The sequence below is a fragment of the Sciurus vulgaris genome (genome assembly GCF_902686455.1).
Source record: "Sciurus vulgaris genome assembly, chromosome: 5".
NCBI classification, from domain to species: domain Eukaryota; kingdom Metazoa; phylum Chordata; class Mammalia; order Rodentia; family Sciuridae; genus Sciurus; species Sciurus vulgaris.
In genome coordinates this window covers 138,351,362-138,378,462 of record NC_136465.1, presented here as the reverse complement: position 1 = coordinate 138,378,462, position 27,101 = coordinate 138,351,362, and the positions used below count along the sequence as shown (strand labels likewise).

The 27,101-nt window shown below is 37.8% G+C and overlaps 1 protein-coding gene across 2 annotated transcripts in view; it reads left to right on the top strand.

Moving 5' to 3' along the window:
- The window catches only part of E2F7 (E2F transcription factor 7), a 44,127-nt gene extending 24,040 nt beyond the window's left edge, over positions 1-20,087 (top strand). For both annotated transcript variants that reach the window (XM_079142536.1, XM_079142537.1), the window contains exons 8-13: positions 9,257-9,439; positions 9,924-9,996; positions 12,130-12,613; positions 13,664-13,880; positions 15,412-15,833; positions 17,340-20,087. In XM_079142536.1, coding sequence (XP_078998662.1) covers positions 9,257-9,439; positions 9,924-9,996; positions 12,130-12,613; positions 13,664-13,880; positions 15,412-15,833; positions 17,340-17,510 — 1,550 coding nt within the window. In that variant the 3' untranslated portion in view covers positions 17,511-20,087. The remainder of the gene's footprint in view (positions 1-9,256; positions 9,440-9,923; positions 9,997-12,129; positions 12,614-13,663; positions 13,881-15,411; positions 15,834-17,339) is intronic.
- The last annotated feature ends 7,014 nt before the right edge of the window (positions 20,088-27,101 follow it).

Below are 27,101 nucleotides of genomic sequence, written 5' to 3'. Positions count from 1 at the left end.
ACTTCAAAGGCAATGCTCACTGGCGTTGTCACAGTCACGTATGGACACACAGAAAATTTGTGTTGCCAAGTTCACACTTTGGTTAAACAAGATTCCTTGTTTTAGTGTAGTCTATGTAGTGTCATGTTTTCACATTTTTGTGCTTTTTGTTGATGGTTTTGCTATTCAAAATGACTCCTAAGGGTGATGTAAGCAAGATGGCTAACTAGAGGTGCCTCCTGTACTTTCTTTCACACAAGAACCAACACAAAGAAAAACAGCTATTTTATTGGAGTGCTGTGTGGGCAGAAACATTGTGGAACACAGAGATACATAATGGTCATCTAAAGAAGAGAACTAAGCATACTGCACCTTTCATCTATCTCTCCAGATCAACCTTGAATCAAGGAGGACTTTGCTCAGCAAGGAAAGAATAAACAAGAGGCTCTGAGCCCAGTTTGGAAGGTACCAGGTTACCGTATCACTGCCTGGCCCTCGGGAAAGAATCCAGCCTATTCCTCACTCAGGATTCTAGAAAGTTGCCCCCCACAGATCAGCCAGCTTAGCCCTGTGAACTAGCAGGGTAGCTCCACTCACCTTCCCATGACCCTAGGAGATACCTGGGCCACCCACTCTTGAGTGACTCTGTCCTGCAAAGGTCATTGGGAGATCATGAGGTAGCTCTGCCCATGCTTCTGCTATACTGGAATTATCCAGACGTCCCTGCTTACCCACCTTCAATCTCAGGAAGCTGCTGGGAAGTCTGTCCTGAGCAGCTTGCTTGCAGAACTCCTGGAAGAGGCTGTCCCTGGACACCCTGGATGGGTGTCCTTACCCACCCAACCATGATCCTGAGAAGCAACCTATTAAGAGTCCTGGAAAATAGCCAAGTGCCCCCTCCCACCAGTTCCAGGAAGCAGCAAGGCAACTTGCCCTGAGCATTTGGCTTCTGGAGATCTTGAGAATTCATCTGCACAGCCCTCAGGCATTGGCAGGTGCGCTGTTTTGGCCCTTTGGTGAGGACTACCCCCCATGCAGTCCTCAAGACACTGACAGATACCTTCTTATCAGGTACACTGTGCTGTACCCATGTGACCCCACAGTGATAGCACTCCTTCCATGCAACTTGTAAAACAGGCCCCACCTAACATAATCTGATCCCATCTGGCAGTGCAAGCCCACAACCTCTGCAACCTAAGCCACTGAGACACCTGCAGATAATGCTGATGTTTCTTACAGCTGAAGAAGGTGCACAGACATGGCACTAACGCATCTACCTGGAATCAAAGTCAAAATAGCCTATCCTTCCAAGGTCCTAAGGCATATCCAAGAGGAAATCTTTTACTGTGAAAGCCACCCTATAAAATGATAGTCATCTGATCAAGTGCACAAATATCAAAGTAAGGACACGGGAAGTATGGAGGGGGGGAAGGTAATATGATGCCTCCAAAGAAAAAATAGCAACAGATTCTGTAGAAAAGGATATCAATAATTGCTTGACAAAGAATTCAAAAGAATGATTTAAGAAACTTTATGAGATAAAATAGAATACAGACAATTCAATGAAATTAGGAAGATCATTACATAAGTAAGAAATTTAGCTAAGATAATAAAAATGAACCAAATAATCTTGGAACTAAATAACTGAAATTTTTTTTAAAAATTTGGTTAAAAGCTAAACAGCATAACAGGTCAGACAGAAGAAAGGATTTCTGAGCTTAAAGAAAGGTATTTTGAAATAATCCAGTCAGGTTAAAAAAGAAGACAGAAAAAAAGCCTTTAAGACTTATACCATTAAGCAAGCCAGTAGGGGAAGGGGAAAAGGCATAGAAAAAGTATTAATTGGAGTAATTGTTATAAACTTTCCAAATCTTGGAGAAGACAGACGGTCCACTTCAGGAAACTCAAAAAGCCCTAATGCATTTGACCAAAATAAGAACCTCTGTGAGGCATATTATAGTCAAAAGGGCAAAACAGAATTTTTAAAACAGCAAGGAAAGAGTGTCAAATAATATTTAAGGAATCCTCATCAGACTAAGATCAGACTTCTCAACAGAAACCTTTCTGGCCAGGGGAGAATGGTATGATATTTTCAAAATCCTAAAAGAAAAAAAAAATTACCAACTAAGAATACTATACTCAGTAAACATATCCTTCAGAAATAAAAAAGAAAGATTTTCCAAGACATACAGAAACTAAGCAAATTCATCAGTACCAGACTGGACTTAGAAAAGATGCTTAAGTGAGTCCTATACTAGAAGCAAAAATATTAACTACCATTATGAAAACATGAAAAGTACAAAACTCACAAGGAGAACAGGTACACACACACACACAAAAGAAGAAAACCGTATTGGTAAAACCATCCATAAGGATGAACAATAGAGGAAGAAAAAAATGACAGGAGTATATCTTTACTTATAAATAATGTTGCTGATTGTAAGTAGGTTATTTTGATTAATTAAAAGGCATACATACACCACCTGAATGGATACGAAAACAAGAGCCAATGATATGCCTATAAGAAATTCATTTTACCAGTAGAGACATAAGTAGACTGAAAGTGAAAGGATAGAAAAAGATATGTCATGCAAATGGATATCAAAGTGAGCAGGAGTAACTATATTTATCAGATAAAATAGACTGCAAGCCAAAAACTTAAAAAAAAAAAAAAAAAAAAAGACAAAGAAGGTCACTGTAATGATTAAGGGATCAAATCAACAAGAAGAAATTAAAATTGTAAATATATATGCACCTAACACTGGAGCACCAAATTTTATAAGACCAACATTATTAGATATAAAAGGGGATATGGACTGTCATACAGTAATAGTGGGGGACTTTCAACCCTTATTGTTGGAAATAGTATCCACATGAATCAACAGAAACTTCAGAATGGAACACTACTATAAACCTGGAGCCAAATAAATAAAATCAGAGATGAAAAATAAGAAATTTCAACTAATAACAAATACATATGATCACTAGGATCCCAAACGAGCAACTATATGCCAACAAATTGAAAAACCTCAAAGAAATGCACACATTTCTAAACAAATATAACCTACCAAAATTAAACTATGAGGACATAGAAAATCTGAGCAGACCAATAACAAGTAACAACATTGAATCAGTAATAGAAAGTCTCCCAACAAAGAAAAGCCCAGGACTGGATGATTTCACTTCTGGATTTTACCATATTTTAAAGAAGTAATGCCAACTGTTATTCCAAGGTATCAACAATGAAGGGTTCCAGACTTATTCTGTGGTGCCATCGTCATCCTGATTCCAATACCAAAGACATGACAATGACAAAGAAAACTGCAGACCAGTATTCCTGATTAACAGATGCAAAAATGATCAATAAAACATTACTAAACTGAACTTAATATCACATAAAAAGTATACACCATAATTAATTGGGATTTATTCCTGAAATACAAGGATATTTCAACATTTACAAATCAATGTGTAATTCCGCAACAGAATAAAGGACAAAACTTGTGTAATCTTCTCAATAGATGCAGATAAAGCATGTGATAAAATTTAACATTGCTTTATGATAAAAACCCTCAAAAAATTAGGTATAGGAGGAATGTCCCTTAACACATTAAGTGCTGTATGTGACAAACCCACAGCAAACATCAAAATGAATGGGGGAAAGCTGAAATCATTTCTTCTAAGGTCAGGAACAAGTCAAGGATGTCCACTTTCACCACTCTCATTCAATAAAATATTGGAAGTCAGCCATAGCAGTAAGGCAAATGAAAGAAGTAAAGGGCATCCACATCAGAAAGGAGGAAATGGTCAAATTGGCCTTGTTGGCAGACATGATTTTATTTATAGAAAAACCTAAAGACTCCCATCAGAAAACTGTTGGAAGTGATAAATGAATTCAGTGAGGTTGCAGGATTCAAAATCAACATATAAAACCCAGTAGCCTTTTTACAGAGTTACAGTTTGGATTTGAGGTATCTCCCCAAAAGCTTACAGGTGAGTCAGTGCAAGAAGGCTTGGAAGAGAATTGATTGGGTTATAACCTTAACCTAATCAATGAATTGACCCCCCCCCACCAGGGGATTAACAGAGAGAACTGGAGGCAGATGGGATGTGACTGGAGGAAGTGGTTCATTGGGGGCCTGGCTATGGGGTACATATTTTGTATCTGGAGAATGGAGTCTCTGCTTCCTGAGCATCATGTGAGCTGGTTCCCTCTGCCACTTCTTCCATCATGATGTCCTGCCTCACCTTGAGCCCCAAGGAATGGGGCCTGCTGTCTGTGGATTGAGACCTCTGAAACCATGAGCCCCTAAATAAACTCATCCCAGCAGTGGAAAAGCTGGATAAAACAGCACCAATGTCAGTTGCTGAGAAAGAACTCAAGAAAGGAATTATGTTCACAATAGCTACAAAAAAAAAAAAAAAAAAAAAACCTAGAAAATAACAAAGGGAGTAAATGATATATACAACCCAAACTACAAACACCATTTAAAGAAACTGAATAGTAAAAAAAAAAAAAAAAAGGAAAGATAGTTTATGAATTGGAAGAATGTTAAAATGTCCATACTACCCAAAGTGATTTATTTCAGTTCCTATCAAATATCAATGCCATTGTCCACATAAATGAGAAAAAAAAAAACTCCTAAAATTTGTATGAAGTCCCAGAAAACCCAAAATAGCCAAAGTAATCCTGAGCAAAAATAACAAAGATGGAAGTATTGATACCTGAGTTCACAGTATAAAGCTGTAGTGTCCAAAAACAGTATGGTACTGGCATAAAAATATACATAGACCAGTGGAACAGAATTGAAAAACCAGAAATGATGCCATGCATTTATAGCCAACTGATTTTCAACAAAGGCAGCAAGAACATACATTGGAGGACCCCAAAAACACAGCATATTTTACTGATAGATAGGATTATGTTTACCTTCTGTAAAGGAAACCATGGTTCTAACAATCTACAGAATGGGAGAAAATATCTGTAAACTATTCATCTGGCAAGGGATTAATTTCCAGACTATATAAGGAACTACAACAACAGCAAAGTATAATCTAATTTTAAATTTTATGAATGACCTGAATAGACATTTCTCAAAAGAGGATGTACAAATAGCCAATAAGTATATCAAAAAAATGTTAAATACCACTGATCATCAGGGAAATGCAAATCAAAACCACAGTGAAATATCATTTCCAATTAGAATGACTTATCAAAAAGACAAAAAAAAATGACAAATGTTGTCAGGGTTGTAGAGAAAGAAGTCTCATAGACTGTGGTGAGATTGTAAACTAACCATTATGAAAAACAGTAGAGGTTCTTCAAAAACAGGTATCTACTTATACCATTACCATTTATTTAAAAAGACTGTCCTTTCTCTTCCAAACTTCCTTTGTACCTTTACTGAAGATAAATTGACCATATACATAGAATATCATTTCTGAACTGTCCCAACTGTTGCATTAGTCTGCTTGTCTATTTTGTATCATGATACTATTGGCCCCTGAGATTGTTTTGTTAAGTAGTCCATCCCAAATAGCAGAATTTTTATAGAATTGGTGGAATTTTTTTTCTTCAATATTTGGTAAAATTTATTAATGAAGCCATTTAGCCCTGGAGTTTTCTATGTGAGAATAGATTACAATTTCTTTAATAGCTGTAGGACTATTCAGGTAATTTCTTTATTATTTCTATTCTACTTTGAGTTCAATTTGTTCTTATTCTGAATTCTTAAGGTAAAAACTGAAGTCCTTGATATGGATCATCTTTCTTTTCTAAGAGGCATTTTAGTAGTATAAGTTTCCTTCTCAGTACTTCTTTAGTTTTATCCACAAATTTTGAAATGGTTTCATTGTTATCCAAATAAGATTTTTTTTTTTTAATTCACAGTCCCGCAAGTTAGTTAGACATGTATTATAGTTTCCAAATGTGCTGGAATTTTCCCAAATATCTTTCATTGATTTCATTCCATGTGATCAGAGGACATACTTTTTATAACTTGAATTCTTTTAAAATTTATTGAGATTTATTTTTTGAGGCAAATATAATTCATCTTGGTAAATATTTTGTGTACATTTACAAAGCATGTATATTGTTATTGGGTGGAATAGTCTATAAATGGCAACTAGATAAGATTAGTTGATAGTGCTATCCAATTCTTTTATATACTTACTGATTTTACTTACTTTGTCAGTTATTGATAGGTGGATTTTGAGATCTATGAATATAATTGCAAATTTGTCTACTCTTGCAGGTCTGTCAAGTTTTGCTGTATGTATTGTGAAGCTATGTCATTAGCTCTATCAGCATAAACATTTGGGATTACTATAACTGCTTGATGAATTGACTCTTACTATTATGAAATGACCATCTTTATTCCTGGTGATACATTCTGTGCCCTAAGCTTTACTTTTATCTGATAGTAAGATAGTCACTTCAGCTTTTGATTAAGTAGCATAGTATATATTGTTCATCCTTTTACTTATAAGCAACTTGTATCATGAAGGTGTTTCTGGTGGGCATTATACAGTTGAGTTTATTTTTTAATCTAATCTGATAATTTCTGCTTTCTGTATTGTTTAGACTGTTCACATGTTGTACAATTTCTAATCTATATTTTAATCTATTGTCTTGCTATTTGTGTTCAATTTGTCCCATGTGTTCATTGTTTATTTTTCTTCTTTTGGATTTACTTTTTATCCTTCCATTTTATGTTCTTTGTTGACTTGTTAGCTGTAACTCTTTGGTGTTATTTTAAGGGCTGCTTTAGGGATCACTGTATACATTTATCACATTCTACTTTCAAGTGATATTATACTACACGTATTGTATAAGAACCTTATAATAATTACTTTCATTTTTTCCCTGCCTGTCCTTTATGCTATTATTGTCAAACATTTTACTCCTATGTATATTATAAACCTCATAGTATATTTTTTGGTTTAGATAGCTGATCATCTTTTTAAACTATTTTAATAAAAACAATTTATCTTTTCCTGTAGCTACCATTTCCTTTTGGTAGATGTAGATTTCCATGTAGTTTCATTTTTCATCTGTTTGATGGTCTTTTTGAATCATTTTGGTAGTGCAGGTTTCCCACTGATAAATTCTTCCAGTATGTCTAAAAACATCCTTAGTTCACCTTTAGATTTGAAATATATTTTCATTGGATAAAGGATCCTAGGTTAAAGAGTTTTGTTTTTCTTTTTTCTTTTTCTTTTACGGTGCTGAGGATTAAATAAACCCAGGGCACAGATGTAGGCAAGTGCTCTAACACTGAGCTGCCTTCCCAGCCCAAAGGTTTTTCTTTTCAGCACTTTAAAGAACATACTCCACTGTCTGCTAGCTTGCATTATTTCTGGCAAAGAATCTGCTGTCATCCTCTTCTGTATATAATATGTCAATGCTTTAAAATTTATCTCTGTGACTGATTTTAAGCAATTTGATGATGTGTGACATGGTGTATTTTGTGTTTCTTGTACTGGGTTTGTTGAGCTCTTGGATCTATGCATTTAAATTTTTCTTCAAATTTGGCAAATTTCCAGCTATTATTCACATATTTTTTTGTCTTCCCATTTCCTGTCTTTTGGAACTCCAGTTATACTTATTTGGCTACTTGAAATTGTCTTTTAGTCTAGTTTTCTCTTTCATTTTGGGCAGTTTCTCTTGCTGTTCCTTCAAGTTCACTTTTCTTTTTTCCTTTATTGTCTAATCTGCCATTAATCCCATACACTATTTTTCATCTTCAGCATTTTGGATTTTACCTCTAAAAGTTTGATTTAGATTTTCTTTTTTTTTTTGTCTCCACTTACTGTATTCAGTCTTCCTTCTCATGTCTCAAATTCTAAAATAGAACTTCAGTAATCATTTTAGTGTGCTGCCTCTACTAAACAGTAGTCTTTGTCTCCCAGAATTATCTAGGTCAATTCAATTGATTCTTCTCTTCATTATGGATTATATTTACTGGTTCACTGTATACCTAATAATTTTTCATTGTATGCCAGACCAAAATTATGCACTGATAGGTGCTAAATATTTCTGAGTTCCTGAAATTGTTCTTCAGCTTTGTTTGGGGATACAGTGAAGTTACTTGGAAACAGTGATTCTTTTGGGTCTTGCTTTTATGCTTTGATGGGCTCCCAGCTCCATGCTCAATTTAGGGAACTCTTCAGGCTTCTGTAACCCATTTAGAAACATTGTTTGGGCAGTATATTAGAAAAATCATAGAACTCACCTTATACCAGTCTCTAAGGGGTCACTGTCTGATGTCCAGTATACTAAGAGCCATTGTTTTATACATTTTGTCTAATGTTTTATTCAATTCAGGAAAGCAAATATGGTCCCTGTTATGACTTAGTCTGATTTTCTTCTTTATGATTCTGTGATTTCTGATTTCCTAAAAGAAACATTTATTGGGTTTTGTCATATTAAAAACAAAATGATAAAGTTTCTTTCGTTTCTGTTTTAAAGTTGCATTAACATGAAAGTAGGCATTTTACAAAATTTAAGTCTAGCTGGAGTTTTCGGTGTATTAAATCAGTTTTATAATTAAAATATGCCTACTTTGAGCTTAGAAAAAATTAGCACAAACAAGCAAGGAAGAAGTGACTCGGAACAACAGGAATGACTGCCAGAGTCCACATGGGAAGTTCTATCTTGACCTCACGTAGACACCCTTTAAGCACAAAATGGCTCCAAGGCCCAGCCTTCTGTTATCCTCACTGTTCTACAGCATTTCAACCACAAAATCTGTTGACCTTATTCTTTTGGCCACTTAGTAACTGAGCCTCCTGCTACATAAGAAAAAAATAATAAAGTATAATAGAAAACAAAGATTCTTCTACTCATTGCCCTAGAGCTTTGGCATAAGAGGCTGATTTCAATTAATCTTGAAAGTGAATCTCAAAATATACATGTTGGGCTGAACATGGTCAGGATTGCCTTTGATACTCTGTGCCCCAGCAGAGCATTAAAATGTCAGGCCCATTCTAATTTGGGTTAAAGAACATCTTGCTCTACTTTTGTTGCAGTTCAGATAATTTTAGAACATATACGGATTCATTCTTACCTCATAGTCATCCACTGACTTTAAAAAAATGAGTACATTGAAAGAAATTGGGGTTTGAGACAAGGCTTATAAAATTCCTTTAATTGTCTTAGGTTTTGATTTATAGGGTAACTCCATTCCAATTATAGATCCAAAGCCATTTCCTCAAAAGACTAAACTTATCCTGAATTATAGCTGTATAATAACACTACCAATTCTCATTTATTTAGATGAAGAACTGGTGGATGTTTCTGCATCTGTCTTACCAGAATTGAAAAGAGAGACATATGGCAAGATTCAAGTATGTGCAAAACAGAGGCTGGCTCGTTATGGTTCCTTTAACACAGTTCAGACTTCTGAGAGGATACAGAGGAGAGTGAGCTCAGAACCTAGCAGCCCGTGCAGAGAACAAGGTATCTGCCCTACATGACCCATGGAATCCATCAGTTGCCATGTAATTGTAGCCCTCCCCACATGCTAGCATTCTAAAATGATCTGACTCTAGACTATGCCTGTTTTTTCAGAAATCTGCCTTTCACTTGCCTGAAGTACAGTAATTATTGGCAGCAAAGGAGATGCTGACTTCAGAGTGTATGAACATGGCCCCATGCCTGAAACTGATCTGGTCAACCTTGATCAATTGGTTTGCCATGGTTGGCCTGTTTGATATATCTCAGAAATTCAAAGCAAGACTGGTTTGGTTTGGTTTCCTTCCTAATTCTTAATGAGACCTGAATTCACCATTAACAGCCTACTTTTGGAAACTTCCTTCTGAATCAAAACCAAAACAGATTTGAGATCATCTTATAATTCTTGAACTATGAGTAATAAATTCTGTTTTATATAATTAATATGCATAAATCTCTCTATCTGTTAAAACTTCATTTCCCTTTTCAGGATCAGGTGGCTATTCCTTAGAAATTGGAAGTTTAGCAGCTGTCTACAGACAGAAAATAGAAGACAATTCACAGTAAGTACTTTTTAAAAACTCATAGTGCATTCTTTTTATTTCATAGTGTTAAACTTTTGGCAAAATTGAAATGCCACTCATCAAAAGATAAAATTTAAGTTATCGTTTTCATTAAGAATCTCTTGTGCCCAATACTGTGCAAAAAAATAGCATCTGGGACATGAAAGTGTGAGAAATTCATCCTCAAAGCTATGACAGGATGTAAGGAACAAAATTAAAAGATAAATATACTGAAAAAAAAAAAAAAGAGAAGTTACTATACTAACATGACACTAGGAAATGATGCCTCTTCGTCCCGTGAATCACTTTGTGATCACCATAGCTAACTTTGTTTACTAACTCTATAGCTGAACCTTTATTAACCCAACTGAGCACAACCATCTTTTGAGGTTGCTATAGTTAGCCTCATTTTACAGACAGGAAACTAAAAACCAAAGAAGTTAAGTGAGTTGCCCAAATCCATTTGTTAACTAGTGACAGAGCTGGGATCCAACCCAGATCATCTGAATTAAATTTGGGTTCTAATTTTGAAAGAAATAATATCGGGTCAGAGAAAACAGAAGGAACAATAAAGAGGGAATCAGAGAAATTTTTGATGACAGATACAGGAAGAAACAGATTGGGGCAAAGTCAGGAAGCAGAGGGACAAAATCTGATTAGTTTCACTGTCAAGATTTGTCCAAATAGAATAGTGAAATGAAACACCATTCATAAGAAGAGCGTGGGTACAGGTCAAGTTGCCAAGAAGCATTGAAATCCAGGTGGAAGAGTTTGGATTCACCAGATGGTAAAGAACTATTGCAGGTTCACTAAAAAAGATCCTTCCAGGGCTGGGTACATAGCTCAGTTGGTAGAGTGCTTGCCTTGGAAGCACAAGGCCCTGGGTTCAATCCCCAGCACTGGGGGAAAAAAAAAATCCTTCTGGCTGCTTTAAGCAAGAAGGATTGGAAATAGAGATCAGATCATAGAACAGAGCCTTTGTGTTGGTTCTGGTCTGCTGTGGTGCAGATATGAGCCAGGTCAGCTGGAGATAGAAAGGAAAGGAAATCAGTGTAACACAGAGCCAGCAAGACTTGCTCAAACAGACAGAGGTGACAGAAAGAACATCTGGGATCAGGTGATGGTGATGTTGGTGGAAATGGGATTGAAGCGTATGGCTGGAGTTGGGTGATGCACGTGAGCTGCTTGAGTTTCTCACCTGGGTAATATGGACTCCTCACTTAGGGAGGCCGTGGCTAGAGAGATGTCCTCATCTCTGCAGCCCTTGAGGGGCTGCAGCCATTTTGTTCCCAGCGTTAAAATGGAAGATCAGAAGGTGGACAAAGTGGGTCTCAGCAAATCCATCAGAAGTGCTGAAGAAATCCCCATTCTCTGATTACCTCTTGAAGAATTTTTCTCATCCCTTTCTATTGTACTAACAATGTAAATATGTTTTTGAATATTTGGAGTTTCTTTGTTAAAGACACAGGCATCACTTATAAGACCCCCATATTAGTGGGTCTTAATTTCAAACAAGTACAGCCTTGAATTCTGTAGTAATACTGAGCAGAGTGAAATGAGAATGACAGAAAGTAATCAGTTAGTAAATAATCTTATTTCCTTACTCACTGCCCACTTCATTTATTTCATACTAATATGAGACAGATTCTTTCTTGAAATCAAATGCTGGTCCAGTCTCTATTATCTGCCCAAGATCTCTTAGAGTGACTGAGAACATGGGCTTTGCCATCAAGCAGACATGGTATGATGCACAGCTTCACCACTTAAGAGCTAAGTTGCCTTAGGTTGATTAACCTCTGAGCTTCAGTTTTCCTATTAAAACTGGGGGTTAGGGGGGATAAAAGTAGCTACTACTATAATAATTGTATAAAATGTTCAGTACTGTGCTAATCATGAATCATCTGAGAGCCCTGAATAGCTCTTCCCACATCAGCACCCCGCTCCAACCCTAACCATCCAGTGTGTGGCTGGTCTTCTGCCTTGTGAGAAAGCTAATGTGTGCTCAGGGAGTATATCTGAACACCAGCCTGAGCAGTACCTCACTCCTGATTTGCAGGGCTCTCTTAAGTGAAGAGTCAAGAGCTAGTGGAATGTGGTAGTTGATGGTACTCATTATGTTTCTTTTTATTACAGGATAAAAGCCTTTGCCAATAAGAGAGTGGTGCCTCCAGCAAGCAGCTTGGACCCTGTCCTCCCTGTTGACTCAGACTATTGTGTTAATCCTTTAACCCACCAAGTATTTTCTGTTGCTCAAACAGACTTGCAGGCTTTCTCCATGCAGAATGGCCTCAATGGAAAAGTTGGTATCCCCCTCGCTTCTCCAGCCTCTGACATGGAGAGCCTGAAGCCTGCTCTAATTGCTGGCCAGCCCCTGGTGTACGTGCCCTCCACCTCACTGTTCATGCTGTATGGGAACCTGCGGGAGGGACCATCCCCTGAGTCTGCATCAGAAAAAGACAGCAAAAGCTCAGAAGTCCCAGCTGCATCAGAGCCCTCATTCACACCCTCAGCTCAGAAGCGCCTCTGTGTGGACAGGAAGATGCAAGAGGATGAGCCCGCTGCTAAGAGACAAAGTCAGGAATTTGAAGATAGCCCCTTATCCCTTGTCATGCCCAAGGTAAGGGAATATGGGTGGATGTGTCTGGTGATTTCCCATGAGCTTCTTAATAAAGACACAGATACTAATAGGCAATGGAGTCTGGAATATAAGGATATTTCATGTGTCACTGATATCATTAAACTCTGGACTGACTCTCCCCAAAAAAATCTTGCCACAAAATAGTACTGTAAGAAAAGTGATCTGTATAAGTCACACTTCTTTTAAAATGCCAAAAGGGATAAAGAAGAAAACAACCTATCCATTAACTTGCCACATAGTGCAATCACTGCTAACCTGCTTGTATATTTCTTCCCAGTCTTTTTATATACTTAAAAAAAAAAAAAAAATCAAGTTAAAATCACTGCAGTAATCAGCTCAATCCAGGATGCATCTGAGTTCAGAGTCAGGAATGTGGGTGCTGGCTGGCTGGCAGTGCCTCTGCTTGGTCGTTTTCCCACCTGGTAGCCATGCAGAGGTTATTGAGATGTGCCCAGTAAAGCAATAAGGGAGCAGAAGCACTGTCCTTGCAGCAGTTTGCAGTGGGTCAACTAGGCACACGGAATGGGGGTCATTCCATTAATTATGGACCATTCTCTTCTATGCCTTACTCTTGCCAGAATGAATTTTTCTAATTTTGTTTATAGCTTGGGGTTACAGATCAGAAGTGAAAGACTGACAAACATGTCTTAGACAACCAAGGTGGCTTTGAGCCAGCCCACAGTTCTTAAAAGGCCACATAAGACCGCAGCATTGACATCCTTTTTGTGTTAACAGCTCAGAAATTTATTTCATAATCTAAACACCATGGCCAGATTTCCATTACTAAAATCAATATCATTTCTATACTGAGGAGTCATAAGTCTACAGATACATGTGGCATGACATCCATCTTCACACTATTCCTATAAACAGGATGAAAAGAACTGACACACACAAGTCATTGTGTCACACAGCTGTGGTTTTTTTGTTTGTTTGTTTGTTTGTGTTAGGTATTTTGACAAAGCTATTATAAGGTTGACTAATGGAATTTTGACTTGCTTTTTTGCTTCCTGATTTGGTTATGCTTAGAAACCCTCTCCCAAGTCAATGGGAAACAGGGGATCTGTGCCCTTGGAAGATGCTCATGTGAATTGTCAACTCCCTGCTGCAGAAGAGGTTTCAGGAAAGGCTGCAACAAACTGCTTCACTTCTTCCAAAAATGTAGATACTGAAAAGCCTTCAAAAGAAAATGAAAGCACCAAAGAGCCCTCTTTGCTGCAGTATCTTTATGTGCAGTCTCCAGCTGGTAAGAGATGTCATCATGTCTTAAGAGTCCCTGTGGGATTTGGATCATAAGTGGAATTTTTAAATTTTTGTCTGTGTCACCTCACCAAAGAAAGAAGTTCATTGATTTGCTGCTGCCTATTGCCTCTGTATCATTTTACTTTTAGCCTCCTTGTTTTCTTCATGTGTAAAATGAAGGATGAGCTGCTATGTTTCACCATCTTCAGGATAACAGGAAAACAATTAGAGCAGATGATTTTTAAAAATGCATTAGACTGTTTTTGGTGAAAAAGCAAATTTTATTTTCAGAATTCAGCAGAATCTGGCAGTGGTTCAGAATACTAGTATGAACCTCTTGGCCATTGTGTGCAGCTAGATTCTGATCTCGCGTGTCCAGAAGTGCTGAACACTTCATCGTGATCTTGATGTTTAAAACCATTTATAATCTAAGAGAACTTAAGTATTTAGCCATCCTTATCTGTAAAACAGCAGTAATAATAGCACCTGCTTCACAGGAGTGCTGTGAAAATTGAATTCAATTTAATAATAAGCCTAAAGGACCTAGAATAATAGTGCCTCATACTTAGACTCAGTCAAATGCTGTTACTATTTTTAAAGCTGAATCACAATAGGAACTTAATTTTTAAGATATGTTCTTTGTATAATAAAGCTACTCTCTGTGTGCACAGAAGTATGTGCAGAGACTTAACTGGACTTCCCTGGGTTGCTTGGTGGCTTAAGCCTGACCTGCCAGAACAGATTAGGTAGGCATTAGTCCATTACCCACTTGTCGTTTCTTCAGCTCCGAGTGCTTACTCTAAGCATGGTCAACAGTGTTAGTGATACTTTGAAAACAGAAACAGACTCAGCCAATGCTGAAAGAAAATTATGTACCAGCATAGGGATTTTGTACTTTTTCTCAGCCATAGATCATTGGACAGTCTGGGAGATCTGTGAATTCTCTTCAAAATGTTTAAAAATGCAGAAAATTGAATATATAGAATTACAAAGAATAAATTTTATTAAAATAAAATAGATAATTTTTAAAGTGATTTATAGCAATAAAAAGCGTTGGTAGTCTAAAATTGCCATCGTTTCAAAGTTGTGGTGAGCTAAAATCATCACAATAATTATAAAGAAATATGAACATCTTTGTATATACTGTTAATACTATTGTGATTTGTTGCCTGTAATCATTGAGGGAAATATAAATTTTCAGTTAGAAATTCATAAAAATGAAGTTTGCCTTTTTCCATTCACGTTTCACTTTCCTCCTTATTTTGAGTTTAGTGGAACTCACATTAAGAACCTTCCACAGGCATCAACTGCATAGTCATGCAAGTAACTGGGGGGTATAGTCTTGACCACCAGTATGAAGGAGACTTGTGGGTTAGAAGAGCTAAGAGAGGGGCTTTGACCTGGTCAGGTGGGGGAAGCTTCCACCATTCATTGATTTATCATGGACTCCCATTGGAAAGGGCCATGAAGAATGTCAGCATGAGTTTCGGAATCTTTATGTCATATTGATCTTCACTTTGTTCTTCTTGTTTCAGGAATAAACGGTTTCAATGTGCTCTTATCTGGCAGTCAAACTCCCCATGCTGTGGGACCATCCTCAGGTCAACTGCCATCCTTCGGTGTTCCTTGTATGGTCTTACCGTCTCCAACTCTGGGCCCTTTTTCTGTTCTCTATTCTCCCACGATGCCCAGCCTGATTTCTTCTGCTCCTGGCACTCTCCCAAATACAGGACCTGTGAATTTCAGCTTGCCTGGCCTTGGATCTACAGCGCATCTTCTTCTCAGCCCTGCATCCATGGTTAATCCAAAGTCCTCTACGCTCCCTTCTGCAGACCCTCAGCTTCAGAGTCTGCCCTCTCTGAACCTGAGTCCAGTGATGTCAGGATCACACAACCTCATCCAGCCTGACTCCCCTGTATACATGGGTCATCCAGTTTCAGTAGTAAAGGTACAACAGGTGAGGCCTGATGGTTTGTCACTTGTGGTGGGGTGTGTCCTATAGCTACATGGCTATAGGACAGAGGTATTAATTAGGTTAGTTCCTACCTGACTTCCACTGTGAACCCATAGTTATCTGCTTATTATATACTGATATATAAGATAGGCTTAAGTGGAATTTTTAAATTTTTGTCTGTGTCACCTCACCAAAGAAAGAAGTTCATTGATTTGCTGCTGCCTATTGCCTCTGTGTCATTTCACTTTTAGCCTCCTTGTTTTCTTCATGTATAAAATGAAGGATGAGCTGCTATGTTTCACCATCCTCAGGATAACAGGAAAACAATTGTGTTTTCAAGACAAAAGTAGTTTTTTCAGTTGTCATTCTGTATCCTAGAATTAGAAGGACCTATTTAGGCATAGTTAGGGGAGATTTTTGAGGCATGCCACATACTTAGATGATTTTAGTGATGATTTTAATTTTTATTTCATTAGCTCCTTTAAGGAGACCATCTTAAATTTAATTTGTCCAGGTATAGAAACAATCCAGGGTAACAAGATTTGATACTAACTCAGATTCTTAGCATTAATCATTTCTTCAAGAATGTGATATCTAAATATCTACACATATATATGTACATATATGAATGCTCATAAAAATGTATATATATAATCAGTATAAGTTCATCAATACTGTATTTGTCCCTCAAATGCCATTTGTAGTTGTCATTAAATATTTTTTTGAAGTGATTACTCTCCTAGAAAAAGTATTATTTGACCAAAATTATTTTAGACAAGTTATTTAGAGGCTCAGAAGTTTGTTAGGTATTGAAATATCATGTTAGTTTTTAAATAAGGTGATTATAGCATGACATAAACTTTCTCTCCCATTGCTGGGGATTGAACCCAGGACCTCTCATGTGCTATAAGCAAGCATCTACCACTGAGGTATATTCCCAGGCCAACATATGCTTTTTTGATCACCAATTACAGGCCAGGCACTGATCTAGGCAGTGGAGATATAGCAGTAAACAGGCTATACATCTTTACCTTTTTAGGGTACATTAAGGGGACAAATATTTAACATTTAATATGAGAGATAATACATATTACCAAGTAAGTAAAAACCATACAAATACACTTGTTATTTGCTCTGCATGCTCAGAAGTTCTTCACAAAGGTCATCTCAGTTAATTCTCACAGATCTCTGAAGTCGGTTGTTTTTTTCATCCTCACTGCATTGAACTGAGAGACAGGTGCCAAAGTCACCCATCCTAGGAACGGGAGAGCCTAGACTCTAGCTCTAGACCCTGGCCACACTTGGAAACTCTTTGATAGGCCACCTTTCTGCACCCAAAGTAAACATCAACCTAATGTCCAGTTGTGGCCAGGGTTGTGAAGAAGACAAGCAGGACGAGTGTGATAGGAAAGCGCAGAAGAGAACACTGCACACCCACCACACAGGTCAAGAAGGGGCCCAGAGATTGTTAGATTGACTTCACTTCTGGTTTTGCTCTTTTTTATTCAGTCATCTGCTCCAGTGACCCCCAAGAGTATCCGCTGCACACATCGTGAGACATTTTTCAAGACACCTGGCAGCCTTGGAGACCCTGTCCTCAGGAGACGAGAAAGAAATCAGTCACGAAACACCAGCTCAGCCCAGAGGAGACTAGAAATCCCCAGCAGTGGTCCTGACTAAGTGGACGCCTTGGCAGTGGGTGGGATCTGACCACCTGAATCTCTCTACGTCCTGGGAGATGTCCTAAGTGGAACGCGAACCATCTCATCCTCAGCTCGTATCCTTGTTCTCTCTCACCCACTGGTTCTGCTAACTTCCCAACATCATGGAGCATCTATGAATTATTAACTGTGTCAACACCAGCAGGAGTTTAGACTCTGTGTGGCATTACAGTGAAAGCACTGACTGGTGGTTGTGATTCAGATCCTCCAATGGCTGCAGTCAGATCTAACAGGCTGCTGGAGCCTCGAGGCTTTCTGAAGGGGGCTGTCCAGCACTTAACCAGGGTGAGCATTCTTGACATGAGTAAATCTGTGGTGAGAGAACTTTCTGCAGTTTAAAAAGCTACTGCTTCCTTAGGCTTCATCAGGAAGCTCCCTTCAGTTATGAATCCTATGGTATTATTTATTTTGTTCCTGAAATGGGATTTAGTGCAAAAAGTTTACAACTACAGCTTAACACATTTTTTTCAGGGTATGACGACTTGAATGTTTATACTTTTTTCTATAATTTGCCCTGCACTTATTCTACGACCTAGTAATAATGTGGATAAATGTATATATGTGATAAATGTCAAGACCAAAATAACTGTGAATGACACACCTGGCTATAAATGAACTGTGCTAACCCTGTCTGCGGGCATGAGAACTAAGGGGAACCAGGAGCCCATTGGCTTCTCAAATAACTGTAAACAATGAGATTTTATTGTTCATTTCAAAAAAAGTCCTACTGTGTTCAGTTCCCTTCAGTATATGCCCTACATTTTTTATTTAAATGTTAACTGTAGAGTATCAGGTATGGATTCCTTCTAACAATTGTTGTTTTTAAAATCAATCAGGATGGTATAAAGTAATTATGTGGAAAATTGGAACCTAGTTGAGACCTTTTGGTCAAGTGCTGAAGAATAATGGTGTAGAAACTGATATAGGGCAATAGGGGATTCTTACTATTTTTCTTTTACTGCATATTTGCAAGGGTAAGAGAGAAAATGGACACATGTTCTATTTTCAAGAATATTCAAACCATAGTCACAACGTACTTTTCAGGGGTTCATTGTTCCAACACCAACACAATACTATAAACTGCTACGGAATATTCCTTTATAAACCACATTACTTTAGGGTTCATTAAGGAACCAAACTAGTTCTTCATATTCTAGATGTTTTGATATTCACCTCACTCTTGTCTCTTCAGAGTAAAAGACTTCCTTTCTTCTCTGCTTTTTTCCTTCTTTTCTTCCTTTGTTCTCTCTCCGAGTTTCTTAGATTTAGAATCTTTATATAGGGCTAATTTTTTTTATTTTTAGACCCAGTAAAATATTGTATAAAAGAATAAAAATATTAATTTAAGAGACTCTGGGAGTCTGAGTAAAGTAGCTTTATATTAACTACAGAATACTATTAGCCTTATTACCCCCACAAGATTTTTGAAAACTTGAGGTAGGTAACCAGATTAAATAGATTTGCTACTTATATCAAATTCTATGAACACTAAACTTCAAGTTTACAAGATGATTTTTTTCCTGTTTTTACAGTTTTCTCTAGATTTAGATTTAAAACATGGTTCTAATCATCAATTGCATGGTAATGTTTGCCCTGAACTAGTATTTATGGGTTCCTTACCAAGACAATTAAAATTATTCATTTTTTCAGGTAGGTTAAAGGATGTGCAGCATGTGAGTCTGTGTAGGATACTACATTTTTAAATCTGTCATGCTCAAAGACTTTGTCAAAATATTTTCACTGAGATTCTACATTTAGATGAAAACACAACCTGGTTTTTCCCTCACCCAGCTCTCTACTTAACTTTTTTGCTACCTTTGTCTTATTATTCATTAACCTCAGAGAATTCATGGTTCTGGAGAGGTGTTAAGATACAATCCATAAATGAGAATGTTACAACTTTGTGACCACATCTAGCAACACAAAACCAAGAAAAATTACTTCTATATTCAATACCTACTTAACGTGTGTTATGTAAACTAAAATAATCAGTGGTATTTTCTGTCAGGAAAATGAATCTTTCTTACAGAGCAACTGATGGTAGTAAAGCTGCTGAGCTAGACTTAGATATTATGGGTAGTGAAGAAGCAATGGCAATCTTAAGTCTATCATTGTATAATTTAGTAAAAGAAAAAAATAGTTATTGGTGATCCTGCTAAGCAAATGCAGACTTGAGTCAGCACTGAGGGGTGTGCCCTACACTGTCCAGGGTTTGTGAAACCCTTTCATTCTGGTACAAGAGTTGGGGGTATAACTTATACTTGAATCTACCTACCAAGTTTACATTACTCAATTCCTTTTTGTAAGGTGCTATTTCTGTATTTAAATAACTTTTTAATGTAAAGCTGCTTTCTGCTTATCTTATTGCACTGCTAGATTTGTGTAGGTATTAATTTTATTGCTGCTTACTGCTTTTGTTTTCATATTATTTAGCTCTGCTTTCTCCTAATGGCTATATTATCTATAGCTATCAACTTGTAACTTCACTACATGTAAACCAATTTTTTTTTCTTTTAGAAAAATATCAAGCTTTATAAAATAGCAATAAAAATCAATGCATTTAGTAAGCAGTGTTGGTTGTATTTCCTGATGGGCTTTCTTTGCGTACCTCTTTCAGTAAAACCATTAACAGCTGCAACATAGCCAACCGGGCCCTCATAAACCCAAGTCAGAACTTCTTGGTACAGGGTCTCAGACCTGTACCCAACCCTTTTTGAGACAGTGTCTCTAAGTTGCCCAGCTGGCCTTGAACTTGCAGTCCTCCTGCCTCAGTCTTCCCAGTAGCCAATGTCGTAGGTGTGTACTACCACACCTTGCCCCACCAGATTTAGCTGAGACCTTCCAAATGTTCCCACATGGCAAAACTAATTACACTGGAATTACCTGGGAGCTTGGAAGGGTTGAGACTACTATTGAGCTTCTGATTCTACTGAAGTAAAAATCACTATAGGTTTAGAGCTTCCAGACAGTTCTGATGCTTATTTAATATAGAAGTCAGATGCATAAAGACCAAGTCTCCAACATCTCATATCCATAAGCCTAAATGCTATTTTAAAAATATTTTTAGATGTTGATGGACCTTTATTTTATTCACTTTTTTATATGTAGTGCTGAGAATTGAACCCAGTGCCACATACATTCTAGGCAAATGCTCTACCACTGAGCCACAACCCCAGCCCACCTAAATGCTTCTTGATCTAGCCAAATGCTCACCTTTAATTCAAAATCAAATTTTACTGTTAAACAGACTTAATCTGATTTCCTCTAGCTCTTACTATGTCCAGAAAGTCATCCATCTTGCACTGCTTTCACACTCCCCTGCCAAATCATGAGGTGAGACTGGCACATGTTTAGGCTGGTTCACATGGACAGGTCTTTAGAGGGAAATGTGTGCTTGAATTTTGATGTGGGCAATACATTTCCTCCAGCTGTCCTCCACTTAACATTTTAGTTAAGTACTCCCATAATCTCTGGTTTTTCTGCAGTCCATGCCCACAGACTCAGGCAGGACTTGAAACAGTTCCAGGCTGACTGACTTCCATTAGCCCACACCCAGTGCCCTTTGCCTGGATTCTAAGAAGATCCAAACAAACTAGAAGCCTCTTCCTCCCTCCATTACCAAAGCTGCTGGCCCACCCATCTCCCCCAGGCAAGTCAAATAACAGAACATGCTTCCTGCTCACAAAAGAGGCTAGAGGCAAGCAATATCCAAACACCTGCCCTCAGCGGCTCATGAGTGACTGAGCATAACTCTCCGAAGAAAATCTAAGTCCATTTCTATATCTGTTCTCTCAACCATTTTGCAGGCTTGTGGGTGAAGGGATTCTATAGTTGTATAACTAGTTTTGCAAAATCTCTTCCATCAATTCTGCAGAATCCAACACCTTTGGAGTTAGCATTTACTATAGAGATGAAGTCACATTCATCCTGTTATAATAGTTAGAAGCTCCCCTTGTCCAAGATTTTCATGTTCCCAGGTGACTGTTTTGGCACTTCACACTTAACCAAAGTGGTTTTGATAGCCATTAATTTTTAGTGTGAAGATTGGTTTGATTAAAGTCCTAAAGACCTGAAAATGCTTTCAAATTTAAGAAATCATACTTAAAGCTAAAATACTTTCCTTTTCATTCTCTCACATCTAAATGCACTTTTGTAAATATCCCACTGGCAGTCTTGAATTTGACTGACTTCAATATAAGCATCCCATCTTGCCTAACTGCTCTGAAGAACTCAGCTATCAGTGACTAGTAAGACTCAAAAGTTGATATTGTGAGTAAAATAAAATTAAACAGTATTTTTTTAAACTACAAGATTTATTTAGACTTAATTCATAAGAGGAAATAGATATACAATTTTTGGAACTGGTTTAGTAAGACCATTTTTTTCACACAGCATTTTATGAGTCTAGAGTTCAGCAGAAGGTACTTTGAGAAGTACTGAATTAACCCTCCAAACAACCCTATCTAAAACTTCCTTATTAAGAAAATTATTAATTTCACTTCTTAAGGCTAGAAACCATAGATGATTTATATCTGTATTTGCCATACCTGCCACAAAACATGTACCCAATAAAAAATTGGGAAGAATATTAACTAGATGGATGAGTCACAAAAGTATTTTTCTTTAAAATGCTTTTTCATTGCATGGTTCCAGTTACGTAAGAACTAAGCAATAAATTATTATCTTATAACTTGTCTTTTTTTTAAATTGGGGGATTTGTTTTTGTTTTTTTTTAGTTCAGAAGCACAGGCTCCATGATGTCACCATTGTTTATAAAAGAAATTTAATCTTGCCAATCTTGCTTTAAGTTTTCAACAACATCCCATACCTTACTTTTAACTCTTTGGACTCACTTTCCAGTCCCTTCAGAGTCAGGATCCAATGTGCCTTGCTAGCTATGTCAGTTAAGTTCTCTTTACCACAGAACTCCTGGCAGCTACATTCCCAGATTCCCTTGCTACCAGCTTCTAGATGAGATTTCATCAGGAAGATATGCTCATGTGAGACTGATAAAAAGAATACTGAGGCACTTCCTCTTACATTAGAAGCAACTCATGCAGCTCAGTTTTTGTAGCAGCCATGCTTTATTCTACTATCCCAGACTCTACCAGCTGTGATATCAGCAGTGGTTCCATACTGTCCTCAACCAGCAGGAGGAAACAGCAGTGGGGGCACAATTTAACATTTCACCACAATCCCTTGAATTCCACTTTCCCTCACTTCCAGACACAGTGTAAGCACCAATTTTCAGTATTAAAATCTTCCTGTGCATGGTGCAGGGTGTCAACCTGTAATTCCAGCTACTCAGGAGGATCACAACTTTTAGGTCAGCCTCAGCAACTTAAGAAGACCCTGTCTTAAGTAAAAAATAAAAAGGGCTGGGAAGATAGCTCAATGGTAGCGTACCCCCTGGGTTCAATTCCCAGTACCACAAAAACAAAACAACAAAACCTTCTTGCTGGAAATATCTAGTGTTTTCTCACTGTCACTCCACTCTCCATGCACATATTCATATTCTTTTGTGCATCCACACCTTTACACCAGCCATTTCCTCTTCCTAAATTGCCCTCTTCCCCATTTCTCTTTCTCTAGCATGGACTGTCTCTCATGCATCTTTTAAAACCCAGTCCACATGTTGCTCCCACAGGAAGAATGGATTGTTTGTCCCACCACACTGTGAGATCCTCCAAGTCAGAAATTAAGCTTTTCTCATCTAAGGCCCAGCATTGTGCTCCATGAATACATGAACAAATGGTCAACCAGGCTGAAGACACACAGCAGGGTACCCTAATACTGAAGTAACTGTAGCTTCACATGCAATGGCAACATGAGAAGAGTAAAGTGAACAGCTACATCTCACTAGAATCAAACATTTTGTGCATAGCCCTATCCCACTAGTTATGCTCATCATTTATTCACTCAATAAACATTTACTATTCCTATGGAAATAGAGGTAGTCTTGGGGAGGCATCACGCCCCCTTCTCTCTTCAATAATAGTATAGGATTATAGAAATTCAGTGCACAAAGAAACCTTAAAATTATCTTACCCACAGCCCATTTTACAGAGCAGGAACAAGAAACGGAGGTAAAGCAATTTGCCCTGATTACAGGTAATTCAACCACAAAGCTGAAACAGAATACGAACCCCCACAATACTGCAGTCCAGCATGCCCACCCCTATGCTGTGCCACTTTCCAGGTGAAGGCAAATGGTTTCAATAAATGTTGAAGCAGTGGTCCATACAAACCCACCCCAAAGGTCATCCCCACAATTTTCAGGTTGAATGGATTTACAGACCTCAAGCCTGGGTGTGCCTCTTTAGACGGGAATATAAGAATAAAAACGTGACCCTGCACATCTGAAGTATGCAGAGCAGTCTTCGCATCTGCATTAGAGAGAAACATGTGAGACCTCCAGGTACAAGAAATAGGGGAGGAAGGAAGCTGCTTTAGACCAAGGGAGTGACTGGTGTGAAGCAAGGAAACATTGAACTTGTTCTGTGACCTTCAAGCATTTTTATCAAACTCGCTTATGCTCTTTTCAAGAGCATCTCCTAATCATATCAAGAACTCTCATACTCTTGGCAATTAATGTTTGGGGAAATAAAAAATGAGGAAAGCTCATATTTACTTGGTATATGGTTTAGACTGTTGGAAACAGTGAGCATTAAAATGTTTCATTTCTTTGTAAAACACTTATCAAGAATAGTTTGAACAGCACTTACTTTCTTATCATGTAACTTCAGTAAGAACTGAGCATCTATTCTATCTGGGTGAACTGTCACACTCCTTTCCAAGCTTGCAGCCACTTCTGACATTTTATTCTTGAATTTTGATTCTGTGATCTGTCCTCCAGAGTCTGTTCAGAGTGAAGTTTCTGCAGGCATCACTTCCTCTGGGGCATTGTCATCCTTCTCACTTTTCTCACTTGGGTTGAGTTCCTTCATTAAGTTCCTCCACCTGAATACCTAGAGTCACGATCAGATGGTGGCAGTCAGCATCCCCGCTACCAGCTCTTTCCACCCTTACGACTGTATTTATGTTCCATTCCAATTTCATTCCCAGCATTATCACTTTCTGCTTCTTTGCATCACTTTTGTCTTTGTTGGCCAATTCTCCCTTTGGATTATTCATTTAGTTAAAATGAACATGTGTTTTTATCACTGGGAAACAAAGAGGCAAAATGATTCCATGTTCTGCTGTCTGTGTGAACAGACAGACTTTGGGCATAAACAAAAGAGTTTGAAAGAAGTGAAACGATTGGACATTGATCATGATGGACATCTGTTATTTATGTAGTGATCTGTGGACTGAAGCAGCAAAATTTGTACTTTATGCAATTAGAGTTAATATGGCATGTCACAGAAACTGAAATCTGAAACTTGTTATTGAAGAACTGTTGTTTAACTAAACCATAACTGACATGTGCATATCAGAACCAGGCAGAGCAAGGGTTGCCTATATATTCTATATATTCTGTGGATTTCAAGTCTTCATTCTACCTGTGGCAGAAATTAATCCCAGTCTACTCAGAGTATCAGTGAGTTCAGTTTCTGCTCTCCACACATACACTCCCTTACACTCTAGAAGTGACTGGAGCGGCAGATATTTTAAAACATAATTCAAACAAGCTTAAACAATGAGGGGCCTTCTTATCTTACATCACTAAAGCACAGAAGTAGGATTCTAGCTCATTTTTGCTCTGATTTCTTTGGTTCTTCTTACTCCTTATGTCAGTTTTGTCATAGCTGTAGCAATTACATTTTCATACAAGCCAGGTTAAAAAGAAGAGGAAAAAACAAATCTTTGGAAATTCAGGGAAGTAACAAACAGCTTTCTCCAGTTCCCCAGAAAACCTCTAAGTTCTTATGACCCAAATTGGTTTACACATTTCCTCTGGCTCAAATATGGGTAGTGTTTCCCAAAGGTCCATGTTAAACTTGGTCCCCAGGACAGCAGTAGGGAGGTAGTGGAATCTTCAGGAGGTAGGGCCTAGTGAGAGGTCCTTAGGTCACTAGGGGTGTGCCCTGGAAGGGTATTACAGGGCCCTCACTCATTCTCATTCTCTCTCTCTCTCTCTTTCCTTCCTGGCTGAGTTGTGACCTTATAGTCCAACACAAACTCCCCATCATTGTCATCTGCTATCATCATAAGAAATGAGCCAATGCAAGTGCCATGCCTTTGACCCTCCAAAACCATGAACTAAATAAACTGTTTTTCTTTATAAGTTTGTTATCTTGGGTCTCTTATTGAAGTTTCAAAAAGCTGAATAATACAAGATTCACCTCTAGACCAGTTTGGTCCAGATGGGACTCTATTCTATTTAGAGCTATTTCTGGAACTGAACACTTGGGTTCTATTGAGGTGGAAGAGTTGACACCTGAACAAATTTAGATTCGGTTAGAATGGAAAAGCAGGAAATTGATACTGGCTAGCAACAGCAATTTCACTGTAATCCTACGCCCTCCCCTAAAATCACATAACATCAGACCACGAGGAAGGGCAAGCTGGTTCTCAGTCCTTATTCCTACAAATTGACATCAGTAGAGATGTACATTTTCCCTGCTGACATCACTGGGACTTCCTTGGACACCAAGTTCACCCCCATGGAAGCCCCTGCTGGGTCTTCCCTTTCCTGGCACCAGCCTTCCATGCTGCAGGCATCCCCTAGGAAAACTTCCTACTGTTATACATAGGAACACCTGTGAAGTGTCTCTGGTGGTTTCTGCCAAGAAAATTGTTGCAGGTAAACCTGGCCCACAGTCTGCCCCTTCGGAGGCACCATTGATAAAGCTTCCACTTGGTGTGCAAAAGCAATTCCCTTTTTCAACCCTGCAAGACCATATGGTGAAGTGTTTCAATCATTTTGTGGGCATAAATCTTAGAAAAGCTCTTGTACACAATACGATATACATAAAGAAGTGCTCACCATACCACTGTTTGTTAGAATAAAAAAGCTACAAGCAACATAAAAGTTTCAACAACATGCATAGTTATCTATTCACATAATAAACTACTTTTGAGTAGCTGACATGAAATAACTAGATCTATATGCAGCAACATGGATGAAGCATCTAATGTGGAATGGATAAAAGGAAATTGTATAAATAAATGCACATTTTATATTATATCAAGTTTAAAGCATTTTTGCAATAAAAGAATCCACAGCAACAGAATAGGGTTACTCTAGAAAAGAAAGGGTTTAAAAACTAATGGAATGAAGTTTTTGGAAGTGCTTCAACTGCAGCTATATTTTGTTTCTGTTTTAACAAAGAAACCTGAGGTCAATATGGCCAATGTTGACAGTTGGTCATTCTGGAACAGAAGTGCTTGTGTCTTTGTCATATTAACCTCTGTACTTTCTAGATGTTGAAAATATTTTATAAAATTGAAATAAATCTTTTAAAAATAACAGTTTTAGAAAAACAATGATTTGTTTGTTACAAATGGTTCCTACATTTTGGATTTTCATGGTGCTATAGTTTCTTACATTGGTCCAAACATCTGCTGCCTTGTCCTGGAGGAAGTTTGTCCATCTGCACCATGCTAA